This window comes from Phalacrocorax aristotelis, chromosome 11 (genome assembly GCF_949628215.1).
Source record: "Phalacrocorax aristotelis chromosome 11, bGulAri2.1, whole genome shotgun sequence".
NCBI lineage: Eukaryota > Metazoa > Chordata > Aves > Suliformes > Phalacrocoracidae > Phalacrocorax > Phalacrocorax aristotelis.
The window spans coordinates 22,702,779-22,723,501 of NC_134286.1; the positions used below are offsets into that span (position 1 = coordinate 22,702,779).

The window sequence follows — 20,723 nt, forward strand, 5'->3', positions numbered from 1 at the left end:
TCTATAGGAATAAAATGCTTCTCTTCTTGCCTTCCAAGTGCTCTGTTTCGCTGAGGCATTGCACATTTTCTCCAAAACGCATCCAGGCACACTGCTACATGGTTAGCATCTCTCTCCCTCCTCCTCTCCCTCTCCCCCTGAATCTTTCCTACCTTGTTTTAGCCAATCATACACGGGAATAGTCTAGCCTGAGCCTCATCAGTATAAGATACAAAAATAGAAGTACATTCTCTTTTGTAGTTCTCTCAGTTGATTCATCAGCGGCATGAAGATAAAATAATTAAATGTTTGTCTAGTGAAAAAGAAAACCCACAGGAGAGACTAGTTTTGTGCTTTTCTTGAACCTGAGCATGGAGATTTAGGGTCTCCTGTGATACACAGACTTTGCCCTCCCCACTCTCCATAGCTATAAAAATGCCTGATGATGATACCTCCTCTCCTTCCCTCCTCCTCAGTTCAAAAATAAACACATGATGAAGACTTCAATTCAGGAGAAGCTGGCAAAACGTCTCTGCTGCAAAGCACAAACCTCCAGCAAATCCCCATGAAAACTTTCACCCAAATCTCCCCAGATCCTGCCTGGTAATTCCCCCAGCACCTCCCAAAGCTCTCCCAGAGACAGGAGCGCTGGAGAAGCAGGCGTGTGTCTGCGTGGACCAAGGTCAACACAGGAGAGGTTCAGAAAACATTAGTGACTTGACTTGATCCTTCATCAAAATACTTTCTGCTTTTCCTTCCTAACACTTCACTGCCCACGACGTGGCAGGCTGAGCCGATGTGACAAACTGTCGAAACACATTTTTTTTATTAACAGAAAAAATTAAACCTAGACTTTAAAGGTAAAACTGGCCCCTTTGAGTCTCTCTATCATATGTGACATTCCTGCTGGAAAAACCAAAGGCTCTGAGAACAACTTGCTGGGAAAGGGCTCCAACGAACTAGTTAGAGCTCCAGTCTGCAGCAACAGGACTAGCAGCGGCGACCTCCTGGGTTTCACCTTGTCTTTTAAGCTCGCGTTAGTTAACAAAAGTAACCACAGAGGTACAAAAGCACCTGAGCGTCTGTCAATGCCCAGACATAAACCTGTGCTGTTCACTGATTCCATAAAGTAACAAGCAAATATTACCTACATCATTTTGCTGGCACCAGAAATAATATCAGCTACCAAAGAAAAAGGACCACAAACACCATCAGTCCCAACTCTCTGAATGCATACATTGTGGTTTATCACTGCTATTGTATTCGTAATGACCTATTTACCACACAGCTATTGAAGGTGTCAAATCCAAAATGCCTTTGCGTTCCCTGCTGGAGTCCGAGATTGCTATTGATGAGCTTTGTGAATTGATGTAAAGGAAATGAGATGAGTTTAAGGCTATTTGCGCTGTTTTTGGATAAACGCCAGGGAATTTTTAGAGAGCGTCTTCAAAGCAACACTAAAATACCATGGCCGTGAGTCAGAGTGGCCAGGCATCTCCATGTAAATCCGTGGGCAGCAGAGGTCTGTCTCTGTACATGCAATAACCGTTCACGTCAGAAACTACATAAGAGTCTCACGTGTCCAAACTCACATGCAATAACACGCATATATTTGGTTCTCTGAGGCTGCTCACAACTCGCCATCTCTTGCGGGCACGGAGGGTCACCTTTACGCTGCTCTGTAGACACGCGATTACACGCCCACAACGCTTGTGCAAGTGCGCGCAGGTGACTTCTGACGCGCACGGCTGCAAACCCGTGTCCCGCTGCACGCCGCGTGTGGTTGTGAGCGTGCAGCAGCCAACAAGCATTTCATATTCTTTGCTGTGAATTACATCAGGTAGTAAAAACAGCCTCCTCTTGGGGTTGGATGGGTAGTGGGTATGTGCGGAAAGCCCCTTACAAATGCCCTGGGAATTGGCAAATGCCTGGCCGTATTCATTAACACAAGCTCCAAAGAGACTTTCTCCAAAACTGGTTGCGTATTTACTGTTATTTCAAAATAATTCTCCTGAAAGTAGAGTGGATAGGTTTAAAATATTGATATCTTTTTTCAATACACAATAGTCTAAGATGACAAATTAAAATCTGATAGCTACAAGATTCTTGTGACTTCCTAACAAATTAGGAAAGCTCAGAAGCCTTAGCTAACCGAGAATCTGGCTCATGGGTTCAAAGGTCTTGGGCTCATTTCCAGCCTCCCAGAATCCCTTCCCCAGTGTCCTCCCCCACTAGGTCCATCAGGATGTGCAAGAACCCTGGAGTTTCAGCTCACAGGTTTAAAATGGCTGGTGCTACTGCAGGTAAAGAAAATGGGGAAAAAAGCCTGCCTGTATTTATGCATCAGCGTAAAGTAGGGAGAGTTTATGAATAAGTAGCACAGGATGGGACAGAATTATTTAAGAATTAAGGATTTTTTTTTTTTTCTGTTAGAAGAAGAACCCGATGCTCTTGGTAACAAATATAGCCTTTTTAAAAATAAGATATTGAGGCTGCTGGACACAGATAAGACTCTCTAGCCCTGTCTCTCTGGCACCCCGGCTGACCAAATACGGCCTGTGCTTTCTAAGGTCATACATAAATCCAGAGGACTTCTGACTACGCTACAGAGATCAGGAAGGTTTGGAGCAGGCTATTGAACTGCCAAGATAAATCCCTTTCTTGCAGCCAAATCCACCTCTATCAATCTTTCGAAAGCAGTAATCAAAACACTGATTCCAGCATACGAAATCTCTCGTTTATTTGTTTCTTCTTGTTTAGGACTGGTGCCAAAACCAAGACTTATTTGCAGCATAAGCTCCTCGCACCTGTAATCACAGTCTACACCGGCATCGGCACCAACCAAACCCTGACCTCTTACTTAACCAGTCTTTTCAGGTTCACAAAGCATTGGTGTCAGAGGACCCCGCAGCCAGAGCGATGGATGGGACTGACCAGCTCGCGTGTCTCCAACACCCAGCTTTCCAGCACAGCCAAACTGGCAAATCCTACCATCTGTTTGAGGCTTGAATGCACTCCAGGTAATAATAATAAAATATTCCCTTCCTCTCTGCTCCAGTATTACCAACAGCCCATTTCCAGAGCTCTTCTACTCGTGCATCCACCTGTCCTTGAGAGGTCTGCTGCTCCTCTCTGCAGTTATCGTTAGAATAAACTCTGTTTTGTGCAGATCCTGTGGGTGCTGCCCCTCCATTAAGCTGCCCAGAGCTGCCTGTACGTGAGGGAACACAGTGCTCCTCACAGTTCAGGGGGCTCTGTGCTCAAACACCGTATTTGAATCATCTGTTCTCTTCAGAGCCAAAGGAAGACTGTCCCCTTCAGCACCTGTTCTGGTATTTTCTCCAGTCCCATCAAAACTGTCCCACATGAGGGACTTCAGATATTTTCCAGAACTACACATCCATGGCCTAGTGGATTCCATCTTCTGCATGTTCTAATTTGTCCTGATCTCCAGCCCCAGTTTTCCCTTTATAACACCACTCCTCTATACCTCGTTTTACCTTCTCCCTCCTTCATCTGCACTCTTGATTTGGACAAGCCTGCATCATCCCTTTCCTCACCTCCTTCTCGGACTACGGACGGTTTCTCCACAGCACAACCTTTTCAGATTCATCCCAACTCAGCAAACCTACTGCAAACCCTCCCTCCATTTCCCACTGTTGCTCTAAGCCAGTAATGTAAACGTGAATGCATTTAATACCCTGTCAGCAGAAACAAGGACTAGAGGCTGCATCTATCGCTAATGTGAGAAGACTCATCAGCCAAACCGCGCTGCGCTGTCCCACGAGGGAAACCTCCTCCTTGCCCGAGCAGGGAGGTCAGCGCAGCTCCCGCTCCGTTGCAGCGGGTAGCACCATCGCTCCCCAGACGGGATGGAGCCGTGACAGCTACGTTTGCGCTGGGCGTGTGACGACAGTCCCAGAGAGACACGGTGAGGGGGGCACACTTGGAAGCAAGGAGGGAGGTCAGAGAAGGTATCGCCTATCTGGAATTGATTGCTTATGTTTTCTGCTGGGAAACCTTTCTAAGTGTCTGGCTGCGGGGAAAGTCTCCTGTTTCCTTGGATTCCTGTCTCAAACCCCCTCCTGTCTGTAAACCCGATTTCCAAACAGACGTCTGATCTTTGAGGAGCCTGGTTTGCCTCCTAGGTTGCTTGCTGCTTGCCCCACTGCTTGACTCCATCTCCCAGGACTGCACCCCAGGCAGTACGAGAGGCAGGAGGAGACCAAGCCTAAGGGGAGGTTCTGGAAGCAGCCAGTGAGTGGTTAGCTCCTCGAGTCCCCGATGCACAACGCAGGGGTGCTCGCTCAGCGATCTGCGCAACCCTAAGCCAAACTGTGAGCTTGGGTAAGCAACAGCTCCTAAAAGCCCGCGACAGGCAGAGCGAAGCAGAGCCTGCCTCCCAGGAGGAGAGGGACGCTCGTCCCATGCGACAGGGTGGCTTGGCAGCAGAGCTGAGCTCTGCCCGGCCACGTCGCTGCTTTAATCTCTGCACGGTGTTTGCCAAGAAGTGGATTCAATGCAAATCAATGTCAGCAGCCCTGAACGCTCAAGATGGACAAGAAATAATGTAAAAACTCCTTCACAAATGCCACCAAATACAGGCAAAATGTCAGGTGCCACCACGCTGGCCTTTCAGGAGGCTGCTGGGAATGACACCGATGACATCTGCTAGATTCAGGGCTTGATTCTGCCAAGACAAACATACCATACCCTGCCAGCTACCAGAAGTCTTTAACGCTGACGGACTGCAACCAGTCTCTCAAACAAGCTGAGAATACACATGGTGAAAGATAAATACCAGGTGACTGGGCAGCTACGACGGCTACGTTGCATGATTGGATCTAATATATTTAAAAGAGGTGATCAGAGTAAATAGCACGGTATGGCCCCAGCTCTGTCACTCCCGCAGAACTATTGTCTCGGGAAACAGAAGCTCCCTGTGTGTGGGCAACAGTCCATCCTTACCACCTCAGTCTAGCCTGGAAGACATAGCGTGGTCCCCTCCAAAGCGGGGTTATCCTATAGAAAGCCCGTGCTCCCCAGTACAAGCGCCTCGTGGTGTTTCTCAAGAGACAAGAGGGAACGTTCAGAGCAGAAAGCCCCAGGACACTCCGCTTACTGCCCCATCTGCAACACAACCAGGGGAGAGTCTCTCCGTGGCCACTGCAAGGAAGGAGGAGTTCAAATAAACCTTGGAAGGAAGCTGAAAATACCAATTCAGAGAGCCACAAACATCTGGAAGTCCAATGCTTTGCTCTACACTTCTGAATTGATTTCTTGCCTCAAATAGATTTCTAGATGGATTGCAATTGAAATGAGTTATACAAGGCTGTAAAGATGTTGCTCGTTTCCGTTTCAGATTTTATTTTTGCATCTCTGCTTTCTAGATCCTTTTGCATTTCAACAGCCGCTCCTTGGATTTTAACTATCTTTTTCTTTCCACTCTTCTTCTGGCTGAATCGCTCATTTTTATGCTCTATTACTACAAGGATTATGCTGTTGGCGGCTTATGCAGCCTTGTAGCATTTCCCAGTGAATAGCTGGTCAGTGGTGAAAATACCCACTGTGAGCACCGACTGTAGCTGCTGGGAAAACTCACTGAAACCTCTGAGCATTTATCAGAGGCAACTGCTGGGTGAGCTGCCCTGAACCCTCAGGATACCCTTGTCACATGCCACCGGGACATAAATTCCCATCTATTGTCCTGATTCCTGCTCATAAGCCACAGGGAGGGAGGAAAATGGTGAGGAAGGATGGATGATGGGAAAATAGCTTTGCTTTTCTGAAATGCTTGTGAAGCAAGTCCAGCTGCCACTGAAAAGGGCAGAGCTACCGTCAGCTGCACTCCAGCCATTTGCTGGCCATGGTTACACAGGGCTAGACATGAAAACAAGATGCTAAAACATGGGATTGCCAGCCAGGCCAGCAGTAGGAATGTCAGACACCAAGCCCAGCCCAAGAACATCAGGACTGAGCTTTACAGATGCATCGGGCTCTTACCAGCAGAGCAGTCCCTTTGCACTTACCCTATACAGCCTTACTCTTGAGCTCCTGTGGACAACAGAGACAACTGCTAGTAGTCCCAAGCCTTTGATCTTCATTTGACTTTTGAGGGTTTTCAGGCACCCATTTCCATTTTAAAATAGAAAAAAGTACTCGAGTATTTGTATAGCACAAAGGCTTTTATGTAACCCAACTTCAGGAAACAGATGCTGGAATGAAGAATGTCAAGTATTATTACTATTGCTTGAATTTCAACCTGATTCGGAAAAAAACTCGCAAAGGTAAAAAACCCTCTGCAGTAGAAACAGGAAGGGAAAAAGGGAAATGAAAGAAACCTAACACCGCCGCTAGTGACGGCGAGATGTTTTCAGCTGTGGGAGGACTGTTCAAAGGAACGAGTGGAAGTCTTTCATGACCAGCTGAGACTAACCACTACAGACGTTTCCTGCCAGGTTTGACCAAACAGGAGGGAACATGCCCCAGGGAACAACCTTCCTTTTGGGGAGAGGATGGCCAAACACAGAAGCTCCAAAAGGAAAGGTTGGGGAAGTAAGACGTGAGCTCACGTCACTCCACCAGAGGGACAGCGTGTCTCTAGGAGACAGCACTTTCAGGGGGATCCCACCACGGGCTGGGCTGCCTCAGGTGTCTTCTGTGCCACTCCTTTGCCCACTGCGAGCCTCTTCTGTATCTTATTACTGGCTATGAGGTGAGGACGGTTCTGCCCTCGAGCTTATGCCGTGAAAGACTGAAAAGCTACTCCTGCAAAGCTCCTATTTTTACTTAGGTATTTGTACTTCATGCAGATTAATTACTTAACTGCACAGAAATACCACAAAAGGCTTAGAGAAACAAAAAAGCCTAATTTGGATCAATTAATAACACAGAGCAACCATATTATTAATGCGTAACGATTGAAGGCTTTAAAGAGGTATACAGACCTCATCTAGCTGAATGCTGTTTAAAACAGTGAAAACAATAAGGATGCAATCTGACATTGCATACGCAAAATATTTGAGGCCAAATCAATCTTTGGTGGAACCCTGCTGAAATCACTTGGCATCTCGTCTCTGTTGGGATCGCAGGTGGAATTCAAGACATTGCTTTTAAGTAACGGAGGGAGCAGCCTGGGTGGGAGCTCTGGTCTGCCAGAGGCCCCCCGCACCACCTCTCCCCTCTTTGCCTGCGAAGGGCAGAGCAATCTTTGGTCTGCTATAATCCCATCTGCCTTGAACACAGTACTTTTCATCCTCAGCTGTCAAACCATTTAACAGGAAAGGGCAATTTCCTTCTGCACATTTTACAGAAAGAGAAACAGAGATGTAGAAAGATGCAATAGCCTCTGCAATATCACCCTTGGGGCTGCAGAGAGGCTGGAAATGGGGGGCAGTTCCCCCGAACCCCAGCCCCGGGAGCACCCTGTAATCCCCTCCAAACACTGCGCACACACGCATGTAGCTCAAACCAGGCTTTTGAATAAAATATGGAGAGCCCTGATGGATGGTGGACTCAAGAGCACATCCCCTTTGCTGAGCTCATGAGAATTTCCCGGTTATAGCAGAGATTTTTGTGGTTTTACAAATACAGACGATTTAAATTCTCTTGTCTCTGAGCATCAGAAGCCCGTGAGCTAATGGGGGTGAAGACAGAGTGCTCTGGATAAACAGGTTATTCCGTCACCATCAATTATTGTGTCCCTCTCAATTTTCTCTACAGCGTGTGTCTCAGACACCGTCCCAGACAGGGCATGGAGCTACTTGCACTCCTGGTTTCAGCCAGCATAGCAATTTACTGCCTCCTTGGGAAGGCTTTGATATTTTAAAACCACAACAGAGCTTTCTCTTTGCTTGAAAGGCAACCGCTAGCTTAGCCACAGCGGAAGTATTGGCAGTGCCCTGGGAGATGAAAGCAGTTCAAACCTTTTGTTTTTATTGGGCAAATTAAAAATAATTAAAAAAACCCAAGTCTTTTTCTTTATTTCCTTTAACTCTGCTAGTGCCCGTTGCCATCCTAGGCTTTCGAAGCATCCTTCAGAAATGCAGGGATTCAGACTGAACAGCCTGGAATTAAGCCTGGCATTAGAGATGGAGAAACTTGAGATACGGCACTGTCGAGAGGATGAGAGCACCCAACCACCGCGCTCTGCTCGGGGCCCCGCTGCTTCCCATCCCTGCCCGTGTGCCACAAGTCACAACACCTGCTGTAGCCCAGGACATAGGACTCAAACCCCTGACGTTACTGCTGTCTGACTTGAGCCAGATCCATCTTAGGTGGTTTTTTGTTTGTGCTCCTCGATGTCGCCATAATTCACGATGCTCCCCCCTCCCTGCGATGCTTCGGGAACAAGAGAAAATCTGCACACCCTCTCTCGTCCCCTTATGTTACGGCATACGACAGCACGACTGCCGATGGGACCAGACGAGTGTTTTTATGGCTACAGAAGCCGTTAAAACGGTGTTCAACCCCCTCCGAATTTCACCCTCTGCGCGTACAGCAGGCACAGCCACCGCGCTCTGCAAGGCGTTGGAAATAAGCTCGCGGGGAGAGCTGCGCAAGAGCAGGAGACGAGGGCTAAAAGTGGATGTTGACTTCACTCTCCCATTTGGGTGTAGGCGGTGGAGGTGGGTGGCCGTGAGCAGAGGGGAGGTGGAGGGGGCAACATTTATTTCCAGCTGCACTCATGTGCGATTTCTCTCAGCACTGAGATTTTATAGAAAGCAGCAGGAGGTGGGGAGTGGGGGGAACCGAAAAGGAAAATCGCAGAGTCTTTGTAGGAAAACATGTTAAGGAAGAGGAGAAAAAGTCGCTATCATCATCGCAGCCCTGAGACTCTGCTGTTGTCACTGTGGGGTTTAAAAATATAACAAAACCGAAGGCTACTGGGACTACATTTCTGCATCGGACACAACTGCGTACGATGGGAATAAAGGCACTTGACCGAGAGCACACCGATGTGTGGTAACAAAATGATGTTAAAAAAATGCTGCTTGCAGAAAGCCTGCCTCCTAATAAATTGCAAGGTTTTCTTCACTCCCAGAGATTATGTAATATGTTCTTGCCTGCTGCTGACTCATATTTTCCAAAATATATCTGGGAAGGAAAAACATATGCACACATGTTTTAATCTATATGTTTCCCTCTATATGTAAAAAGAAATACACACAAAGATGCACAAAAGCCTGCACACGCATGCACACACACGCACGTTGCTGTGCGAGGACGGGGGGGGGACCAGCCTGGCATCTGTTCTAAAAACACACGCTGGAGATAGATTAAACCATCACCATTTTCTGGGGCAAAACACAGCAACTGTTTAACACAGGGAGTGTAGGAGGAGAACAAGAAACCGGGAGGCTACGGTGGGGAGACGGCAAAATAAGAAGCACTGGGAACGCACTGCCTGCAACCTCCAGCCGAACCTGGGCTCTGGGGACTAGGCACAGTCTCATACTGAGCTTAAAATCGAGCTGGAAAAATGGCTTTTGTGACAGTTGGGGCCACGGCGACAGTTTGCAAATGGCAGCGGGCTGAGCGTGCCGCCCCGTCGCGGGCGGGTGGCACCAGCACTTGGCTCACCAGCACCCACTCCTGCAGCGGGGTGCGGGGCGCAGCGGCAGGAGCGGAGCCGGTGCTTCCTAAATTCCATCAACGCAGGGTCCCGATCCTGGTAACGCCTGGGAATACCCTTCCCACGCTCCAGGTATGAACCGAAGGAGCCATGCTCCTCCTGTTTGAAGACTTATAAGGCAGCCGGTTAGTCTTAAGCATATTTGTTCCCACCCTGAAGGTTTGTGAGGTTTAGTTTCTTTGCTCTGCACGCGCGTGTACTTTCACTTCTTTAGGAAAGACTTGTAGACGCTTCTGCAAAACCCTCAGTGTCCAGGAGATGGGATCGATCTGCTGCCAGCCATCAGATGAGAGATTCATCTACCTTGGACCAGAAGAGACTGAAAATCTATCCAGACGTCAACTCCTGATCACAAAATCAAGGCAGACGTTCTCCACCGCCGACAGCTGAGTTTCCTCCCCACCCCAGCACGGGTGCCCCTGCTCGCAGCGCCTGGCAGGGGTGGGACGACACCACGGCCCCGGCGAGCCCCCTCCTCGCCGAGAGGGCTGCACTGAACAGGCACGGCCGCCCTCCTTGCACCGTCTCCCCCTCTTGCCTCTGCATTTCAGCAAAAGCAGGAGGCAGCTCCCCGGGACAGCAGTCTGTGCCCCCACAGCCCTGCTCAATGGTGTAAGGCAGAGATAGGTGAAGCTGCCCCTGCTTACCTTATGCATACCTATGGAGAGGGAACAGTCCCTCTCCTTCATTCCTGTATCACGTAAGTACACACATATATGCGTTCCTATATATGGCACCATTAGAATTCTGTTTTCTGCACCCAGCTTTGTCCATGTACACCACCAGAGTAATAAAATTCTGATTTAATAGCTAAAACTACACCAGATTCAACAGCCACTTAAAGGATGCTCTTTCTTGATTTACAGAAACTTTAAAATGTTTCATCTGGATTCCAAATCTGTTCTATAATTGCTACTTTTTAACTTCATTCTCACAGAACTTCACAAAAGACCAAACATCCAGCATGCCTAAAAGGCTTTGGAATAAACCTGAAAAACAAACATTAAAGATTGATCGCACTTTTCCAAGATTACACTAAAACTGAAACTGACTGAAGCCTAATAGATAAGGAAAGAGAGTTGCATAAAATTCATCAGCACCTTATCAAGCCAGGAAGAAAGAATTTTAGATAACAAGCCTTCCCTAAATTTGGTATCAGAACAGAAACTTCAGTGCACAACCTATTACGAAAGCTTTGTCGGAGATACTGAATGCAATACAGGAGAGTGGAAGCATCAGAACTAGCACGGGGAACGCGGTCCGCAGAAATCCTTTGAAAAAAAAACTGTTTTCTGATAACGCCAGCAAGAGCCCGACGCTTTTTTTCAAAGGGAACAATTCGACTTGACAAAACTTCTCCACAGACACGCCCAGCAAATTAGCCCACTGCTTACCAGGGTAAACGACTGATCCTTAGGGTATTTCTCTAAATTTGTATTTGTGCGGTGAGGCCATATTGCATTTTTTCAATTACAAGAAATCCCCCTACACAGTTAGGATCTTTGCTACTTTCCAGATCCTCATAGTTCAGCTGATTCCTTTCCCTGCATCTGTCGAGCGTGCGCTGCAGCGCGGTCACAGCCACGAGCTCTGAGCGCCCTTACAGCAGCTTTCGGACCCAAGAACTGGCACCAGGAGAAGCTTAACCCTTTACAGACAGACATTCTCGGGCCAAACATCCGGAGCATCGAGAGGAAACTGATGCAAACCAACCCCATCAGCAACACCCAGGGAATTTTACTACATGAGTGGTGAGGCTGAGTCGGCTCTCTGGTGGCACTGGGCACATCCAGGATGCTCAGGTACATCCCTGCCCCTGTTGCAAACCCGATGACAATTATCCTCACCATTCCAGGCAGGACGTGCTCCACAAAGGTCACCCCAGGAGGCAGGCGGGGAAGCACATCTGGGGACAAGAGGCCACCGTTTTGAGAGGCAACAGGATAGTCAGGCAACGCTGCTTTCCCCACTGGAAACAAAGCAGGAGGGACCACTCCATCTACAGACCCCGCTGGCCCCGCGGCAAAACGCAGAGCTCCCTGGGGCGTGCCACGGCACGGCAGCAACGCCGCGCGGCAGCTTAGCTCGGGAAGGGAAGGGTGCTGAGCACACAGCTGCCCGTGCTTGTGGTGGGGCAGTAAGATAACCTAATAACAATAAATGGTCTGGAAATTAATTTTGGTTTAAAACAAAAAAGATAAAAAAAGGGGCAGGCTGCCATGTCGGGCTGCCTTACCCCCCCGCCATGTCAGGCTGCCTTACCCCCCCTGCCATGTCAGGCTGCCTTACCCCATGCTGTGGCAACGGGGTGATGCCACCCATTGAGACTGCCTTAACTCTGTGGCTGCAGCATCGCCACGGCAGGGCTGCCTGCTCTCACCCAAGCACCCATCGGGGCTACGACTGTCTGCCTCGCAAGCCCTGGTCAGGTCCTAGAGGAAGGCAACATGGCTAGAGAAACAGTTTGTTCCTCAGAGACTCAAACAAGATTGCAAAGTGGCTTGCGGTGTAGCCCCTGCTTTACTTAGCTGGAGATGCTGCCTAAAATAGAAACACAACCATTGCCAGCAGTCTGTACGTTATGTTATATATGTCTCAGCTGATGCAAAAGAAGGGGCAGCCGCTAAACCACATGGGACCTTCCACATGGGCACGGACAGACTTGTCTGCTGCTCTGGGAGCTCCGAAATACCCTAAAAGAGATCCTCCCGCAGCCTGCGAGCAGCTCACCCCACGCTCCCCAGCACAAGCCTGGCCCTCTGACACTTCCAAATGGCAAAGTTCAGATAAAAACAGAGCAGCCAGGAACCAAGCGGCATGCCTGCCCACGCCGCCTCACTGAAGATTAAGAGCAGGTAGCACAGCCGAGCAAGACAGAGTGACCGACGGGCCCCCAAGCTTTGCTCCCAGCTCCGCTACTAACCCCTACCCCACCGTGCGCGGCTCTCTGACCACCACGTGCCTCAGTTTCCCTGGCCCTGTGATGGGAGCAGGGGTAGCTCCCCAAAGTAGCACACTCCTATGTAATTTTCTGCATGAATAAACCAGAGTCAGCTGAAATCCAGGCTTAATTTTTTAACTACCTTCACGCGGGTGCTCCTTCACACCCCCTAAGGCTCTTTAATTCAGGTGGTAAAGCTTCCAGGCCTGTCCAGCACATCCATTCACAGGAGAGCTCTGAGGGCTTCTTGTCCTGAGCTCAGACGTCCTAGTGAACACGCCATCACCGTGGTGTTTCTGACACCTCAGGAGTCTACAAAAACTGGGAGTGAGCAGTGGAAGCTGCACGGTCCTTTGCTGGTGAGGACGACAGCAGGGCTAGAGACAACCCGGCCATCTCTGGGCTCTTGTAGTTCAAGCCTCATTTCCACTCAGGAAAGAAATTAAACCACAGCCAATAAAATAAAATTAAAAAAAAAAATCATGGTTCCTCTAGCAGCTCTTGCTCCAGGAGCATCTATTTTTAGTGAGGAGCATACATCACTACAGCTTGCTGTCTACACCAGCTCCAACAGGCAAAATCCAGCTACACGTAGCCGGGCCAACACGGGCAGGCACAGGTTCTCCACCCGTACCGCCCTACCGCTGCCGCCTGACCAGCGCCACAGTGCTTTGCTGCCACGGGACACTGCAGAAAGGGAAGACACAGGAGTCGATCGGTCTTGGCTACGCCTTGGTAATGGGTGATGTTCCTCTTCTACAACTAGGAAAGAGGAGCCACAAGGCAGCGAAGGAACGTGCCCAAGGCCGCCCAGTAAATCAGTGGCAAAACCAGGACCCAGCAGAACTATCCTCTGCCACCGCTGTAACCCCTGAACAAACATCCTCTTCACAACAGGACATGTATTACACAATTATTAACATTAGGAAGTTTTCCTCGAGCTTCCTAACTTCTGGTCGTTGGAGGTTCCACATTGTAAGAGACAAATCCCTGTGTTTTATGAGAACAGCTCTCATAACATTTCACCCGGAGATACACATTGAACACGATTATCACACCCAGTTGAGAAAGATACACACTGTGAATGCAAAATATAGACACCCCACCACCGACACAGATGCATTATTCACACCATATAGCACATACAGATACAGTACGGGCACCCTACATACACACATGCAAGCAAGCACTGTACACAAAGAGCACCGGATCTCCCATCACAACCAGCATTCATTAAATACAGTAATTAAAGAACGACAACAAAATGAAGTGAACGATACAGAAGAGGGGTTCTATTCACAAAATAAAACAAAACCAAAGGAAAAACTTACATGGATTTTTGGCAATTTTCCTTCAGACATTATACACAGCAGTTGGGCTGTGGACTGAATACCTGATCCAAAAAGAAATACAACCACATTATGCAAACAGATGGGGGCAGGAGTCAGGTGAACATGCAGCTCTTAACAACATTCATCTACGGGATGAGAAAGCACCTCTGCATTCCCACAGAAGGGCTCGAATCTGGGCAGATCTTCATTCACTACAAAGCACAAGCAAGTGCTGTGCTGCTGCCATCCCGGGGGAAAATCCAAATGGCAGGACAGAAAAGAGCCATCACGTCAGAGACCTCTGAGCTGTCCCGTCCCCCTTTTAAACCTGCCACGTCAGGTTTAAAACAGAGGTGGGAAATATTCAGGGTGGGGGAGGAAGCCTTTAAAAAACCAAAAGGAAGCCCTCTTACTAGCTTAAAGACAGACCATTAAAATCACAGTGAACGCAGGACTAGCAGGGATCACCCTGACACGCATGCTTTTTCCAAAGCATCCGAAGAGGGAGAAGTGCACCCTTTCCCCGTGGCGAGAAGGGTGCCTGAATCTTTAAGACGGCGGACTGCCGCTCGGGGGGAATGGACTTTTTATGGACTGTGTGAAACAGGGTTGCTATGATACAGTCAGAGGCATTTTCATGAATCCTGTGGCAAATTACATCGAACCCTGCTTAAGCAGACAAACAGCAAGGCAGGTCTCCCATCACCCAGCCTTCGCAAATACACAGGAGCAATCACTGAAGGAGGTTTTATGGGTTATAAGCACGTTATTTGCATACAAATAAATATTTTTTTTTCTTTGGGGCCGTATTTTCTAGAGGGTCAGTGCTTCAATTTATTTAAAGGAATGATCCCTCTTTCCCATCCCTGGGCTTGAGCATCCCCGGGCTTGAGCATCCCCACAAACATAAAGAACTCAACATCCACAAAGAGTGGGGGGGAGTTACGGGGCCAAACTCCCCCCAGGAACCCGACCACGACCAGTCACACGCGTGACCCGAACCATCCCACGGAGCTTAGGGAGAAGGAAAGCTCCGCTCCACGTAGATGTTTCACAGCGTGCAAATTACAGCCCAAATTTTGCAAGCACAGTCACTTACGAGTACAGGGGATCTACTGCAAGCGACTAGGAACGCTGTCGCCCCAAAAAGCTGCTAATGCAGACTGTCACGGATGGAGCCGCTCCTGAAAAGTACGGCAAGACGGAGTTGTTTAACCAGCCAATTCCTCCTGCAAGCCAGGCAGTCTGAGGCTCCGCTGCAGGCTTGGAAAGCGCAAAATTGCAGGTGCAAAACTACAAAAATGGGGTTGGGGCAGGTGACTCAAGGCCTGTTTGAGACGGTGGCCACGGAGGACTGGGGGTGAGAAAGAGGGATCAAACTAAACAAGCAGAAACCCCAGCCTTCGCTCACTTTTTAGACTTATTTCCTCTCTTTCCCCCAAAAGTCCAACGGGAAGCCTGATATAACAAGAATGATGTGGCTACAATAACAAAGTTTTCTGCTCCCAACTTTCACACTCATATTGCTCTGCATGAACTTGTTTCCTTTGACTCCACCAGCCTTTGGGAGAATAAAAGGTGAGAAATTTGTAATAAAATTACATTCATTCTCTCAAGGACGTTCCCTGATGGAAAAAAATAAGCTCCCAGCAATCACTCCCCCGGTAGCTGAGCGTACACGACGCCCTCGTCCTCCCCATGCACCGCACCAGCCGGAGACCCCCCAGCAACACACGGCTCCACCGACGGAACCAGGAGGGGCTCGCAGGGATCGGCGCTCGGACACGGCAGCTCCCAGGACACGCGAGAACACAGGCCGTCGCGTACACGCGCGCCTCCCAGATATCACCCGAGAAGTACAAGCCCCGGATCAAGGAATGCACTTTGCACGCGCTAGAAAACCACATTAGGTACCAAGCATCCCTCACAGAAATCTTATTGAAAGGTAAACCTTCATGCCAGAGAGCTAACCTTGAGGAAAATAAACATTCAGACACAGTTGCATCCCATTTTTAACTCATTTAGGGTTGGGTTTTTTTCCTCATTTTCCCACCCTTACTCCTCCAAATCACTATGTCGCTTAAAACTGTCTCACTGAAAGCGTTATTTCGGCTGCTGTTTGATTGATTTCCTTTCCATGGTGATTTCTGCTCATTTATTGTATTTCCAGGAGATTCTGCAACCTATAAAACTAATGACATATGATAGCTAACAGGAAAATAAAGCAAATTTGAGCCGTTTAACAACCCAAACGTCCTCAGCACCAATTTTTTTTTTTTTTTTTTTTTTTTTTTTAATAAAAAGAAGATTCACTCAGTCTCCCATGAAGTGAAGCCAATACCTCTTGCACGGATAGCTACAAGTGAAGAGGGGGAAACAGAGCCAGTAGGCACCGGAACGTCTTCGCTGGGCTTGTATCACTGGGTCTTGGCTTTTCTACCCATTAAAACGGGCTACTGCCGCTGAACACTTCTTGTCAGCTCTGGGGGCTGACTGTTACCACCCCGGGACTCAGGGAGATTTTTTTTTTTCTCTTTTATTAACAGCTAAACCCACTTGGAAAGCACCAGATTTGCAGCATTTAACTCAATTTCCAATCATGCCACCAGCTGAAATCAGCTCCTAAGCCCAGCTAGGCATTTAACTTGCAGCAGACGGACTCACATGGAAATAACTACACGTCCCCATCTAGAAGCTCCAGCTATGTCTCTGAATCAGTGACATGGTTATTTTTTTTTCCCCGATTAGCAGAGGACATCAGATAAATAACAGACAGCTAGAATTAGCACGAACTAGTTAAATTATCAAGGCAATATCATTCCAGTGAACATTAGCAAGAGATTTTCAAACTGTGATTTTTTTTGTTTTGTTTTGAGCAATTCTGATTTTTCCGGAGGGGAAAATAATATATATATATATATATATATATATAAAAAAAAGTCCTTAAGATTTCTAACAGAAACACAGTACAGAGACATATTTCTCAAGAAGAAAAGACATTGCTCTTTTCAGACATTCCCTTCATATTCTCCCTAAACTTCGCGCACTGCCACTCGAACCCCCCCAGCCAGCCCCGCTTCCAAGCTGTAAACATTGCGATTTTGGTCTAGACATCTCTCAACAGAAGGACCCCTAACTAGTGGACACCTTTTCAGCAAGCCCGTAATACACAACTTAGCACTTCATTTTCAAGAAAATCAATGTAAATAAAGTCACGCAAATCAACCCATCTCAAAATCTTGTTATCCTTGAGGTGGGCGCAGATTTTTCTTACATACGTTACCAAAAATTATCCATACATTTATACACACGCACACACTGAAGAAAAGAAAGCCAAAATAAAACGTCAAGAGAAATCAAAGCAAAAACCAACCCCTCCATATCTGTTGCTTTAGCAAAGAAAAACAAAGCATGCATTCCCCTTTTTCTCTTTGATCCCTCCTTCCCAATGTGCAGAGGCATAAACCACATACAAGCAGAGAAAAAGCCCAGCAGGTTATGTTTCGGTCCCTCTCACATCTTTAAAGAAAGGAGCTAGGCTACATCAGTGTGGCCGTAGAATTTGGAGGCTTTTGGGCTGAATATTGAGAAATCAAGTCAGATCATCAAGGCAACACAGATAAATACAGAAAGTAGAATTTCTCTCCCTTTTTTGTGGCTGAATGTTATTTTAGCAAAGATTTAATCCTTTAACAGGATTTCTCATACCCCCTTAAAAATGTCCAGAGCTCGATTCAAACGCACACACCACCACCACCTCTCACCTGGCAGCTACATGGTTACTCTCACAGACATTGCACATTAACTGCTTGCTGGAAATTTCACACAAAATCACTCATTATTAACTTGAGCCTCTATTTTAAAGGAAGCAAAACAACACAGCCAGTGCTTACCACAGAAAGATATTTTCACTCTGCTTCTAACTAAATAGGTATAGCTCTATCTCGCTAGCACAGAACGATATATGAATGGATTACTGTTATTTATCACATTTAAAACCCAGGCAAAAGCAGCTACACTTACAGGCATACTTAAAAGACAAGACATGACAAAAGATTTAGGGAGAGATAATATACCAACGTCATACATATCACAGCGAGGCCATGTTGAAGCTCAACGCGTTTCCCCCCTCAGTAAGAAATATCTCTCTCTCTCTCTCTTTCTCTCTCTCTCGCCTTTCTCTCTCTCTCTCTCTCGCTCTTGCTCTCTTGTTGAATTGCTAGTGGTAGTAGTAGCCCCCAACAGCTCAGGAGAAAAAATCCATTTAACGAGTGCCCAGGAAGAACATGAGTATGACATTCACAAGCAATAGCACCACAATCACTGCAAAAACGACCACCGTTTGAACATCCAAGGTCATGGTGCAATGCAGAACACTGTAGTGTTCAAGATGTGGGGCTGGTAGATTTGGAGAAGTCAACCTCTGCTCTGTAAGACTGTCCATACATCCACCATGCTAGAATAGAGGAGAAAACTGTTCCTGGTTTTGGTTTTGGTCGTAATGCTTTGTGGTCTGCTTTTAGTTTATCCCCCTATCTGCTGTCTCTAGCTCATTCTGGAGCCCGCTAAGTGAAGCATCATCACAACCAGTGAGCACTTAAGATGCAAAATCCTTCCTTTAGGAAAAGAAAGCGAGCGCTGTCTGCAAGCTTCTCTCTCTCTCTCTTCCCCCCTCTCTCTCCCGGTCTCTCTCTTGCTGGCTGGCTTGCTTTTTAATTCGTCAAGCCAGTGCAGATAAGAAGCCTGTGTGAGTGTGACAGCTCTGCAAGCTGCTGCGGCTGCATCTCTCGGTGCGAGGCGGACCCTTGCGCATACTAATCAGCTCCAGTGACCAGGCAGCGAAGGGATCCTGGCTGTCAGTCAAACGCAAAAGGAAGCGCTGGCTCCATAAATACACGAGTCTTCCGCCCGCCGTGACAGGGAGCGCCATGCAGACATGTTTTCCCCCTCGACTTTTGCGGCAGTTTGGAAAACAGAGCTGTGCAGGGGGCCGGGAAGCCGGCGTCACGGTTGGATGCCAACGCCGAGCTCCAGGAAGGCGTCTCCGGGCTTTCTGTGCAACGCAGATCCCGTTCCTCACTGCCTCTGTACGGCGGGGACGCGTCTGCCCCGTCTGTACCGCCTGCGCTAAGCTTCGGATGGAAAATATTAAATGCCAGCAAAAAAGAGACAGTGCTGCTAGGAGCCTGCTCAGACCAGGTAGGGGAACAAGAGAAAGAGCGGGGAAGAAAAGCAGCCAAAATAACGAAAAGGCAACCCCTGGTGACTTGGAAATTCACTGTGAGCCTGTAGCGTGGGAATTTGGTAGGGGGAATCACTTTTTAGCACCATACAACACTATGCACATCATCCCATCTTAAATTTATCACCTAGCCTCTCTCCTCAGCACTGCACTGGGTTGCTCCATACCAAGAGTTAAACTGAATTCTGATTCTACGGATAGAGATGTATAAAAGAGGGGTGGGGGAGCTGGGGAGAGGACAGGATGGGGGATCTATAGTCCTTTTACAGCAGCCAGCATTAAAATCACATACACACTCAGGCTTTATGGTCCAGGTGCCAGCTTCTATCCGAAACCTCACCCTCGTACCCCAGAACCAGCAGTTACCTTCGAGAGGCACTACACACGCACACAAAAAGACGTGCTCAGCTGGAAAAAGCAAATTATTTTACAGGCAAAGACAAATATAGACACGGTGCCAATGCACAGGCATTACACGCTAGAACGCGCAGACGGGGGCCGCTCATCAGCGCCTTCCAGGAAACCCGCTCCTTCAAACATACGCGGGACATTCGCACGCGGACCCAGGGCCAACACGCACCAAACAAGCACCTATTTTCTTCTCCAGTAGCAAGCAACAGGAGTTCAGCAGGACTTTAATGTTTTAAACCTGAAGAGACAGGGCCTGGAGTTGGCTCACGCCAATGACAAGCAGCCTTTCCTCCCACTGCAGCATCCTTCTGGGGCCGATGTTTTTTGCCACCGGCATTTGGGGGAGGGACGGGTTGGATTACGCTCCTACCCCACCTTACCGTTCAAACCGACGCTAAACCCAGCTGTTTACTGCAAGGCTTGTTTTATTTTTCTTCCTTTGCTATTCGGGTTGCCAGAGGGCTCCCTCAAAAGGAGGCGGCCTTTTCTATAGCCGCCCCCCAACACTGCCAAACGAGCACCCGTGTCGGGTGGGCGAGGACTGAGCGTCCCCAGCGCCCCCCCTCCTCGGCCTCCACTGAGCCCCAGTGGTTTGTGTGAGACCAACGCTCGCCCAACGCACCGTCCTCCTCGTTTCTGGCCAGCTTTGCAGCACGTGTGGGCCACGACATGAGCGCAGACACGGGGTGGGTTGTGTTGAGCAGCATTAGAAATAAGAAAGGTTTGGGCTAATCAGGTGGTTTCTCTTTCTCTCTTTTCTTCTTTTGTGTGATAACTAAAAGCCAGAGGCTGTCTCCAGCAACTGAGACTCCCTGCTCTGTTCAAGCAGAGAATTTCTCATTCAGGAGGACAGCGGAAGGCCATTTTTCACCTGCGTATTTACAAGAAGCTGCTTTAAACCTGCCCCAGGCAGGCAGCCCGGCTGCCCCATTAGCACACACGTCAGGCTGTGCCCAGGTGATGGATCTGCTGCGTCACCAGCTTCCAGACCTGCACTCCCTACCACGCGTGCATTTTTAGGATAGTCAGTCTGTTTAATGCAATTATAGACTAATGAGACTAGCAAACGTATAATAGATGTGGAGTATTTATTACTGTTACCACCCTTCCCCAAAATAATACAGGCAATTTTCCAAAGCCCAAGGCTGAACTCCCGCAAACATCCAGGAAATTCCCATTTTGGTC

General features: G+C 48.2%; 2 protein-coding genes across 5 annotated transcripts in view; both read right to left on the reverse strand.

Annotated features, from left to right (window-relative positions):
• ARHGEF9 (Cdc42 guanine nucleotide exchange factor 9) overlaps window positions 1-20,723 on the reverse strand; it is a 225,170-nt gene that overhangs the window by 101,760 nt on the left and 102,687 nt on the right. The window lies entirely within an intron of this gene.
• Window positions 18,150-18,727, reverse strand: LOC142063016 (uncharacterized). Its single transcript, XM_075106296.1, has one exon. It carries the CDS (start codon window positions 18,327-18,329, stop codon window positions 18,150-18,152), a length of 180 nt encoding a protein of 59 aa, XP_074962397.1. The 5' UTR covers window positions 18,330-18,727.

Bases quoted from the DNA above. Each gene is read 5' to 3' on its own strand.
- LOC142063016 (XM_075106296.1), bottom strand. From the start codon at position 18,329: ATGGACAGTCTTACAGAGCAGAGGTTGACTTCTCCAAATCTACCAGCC.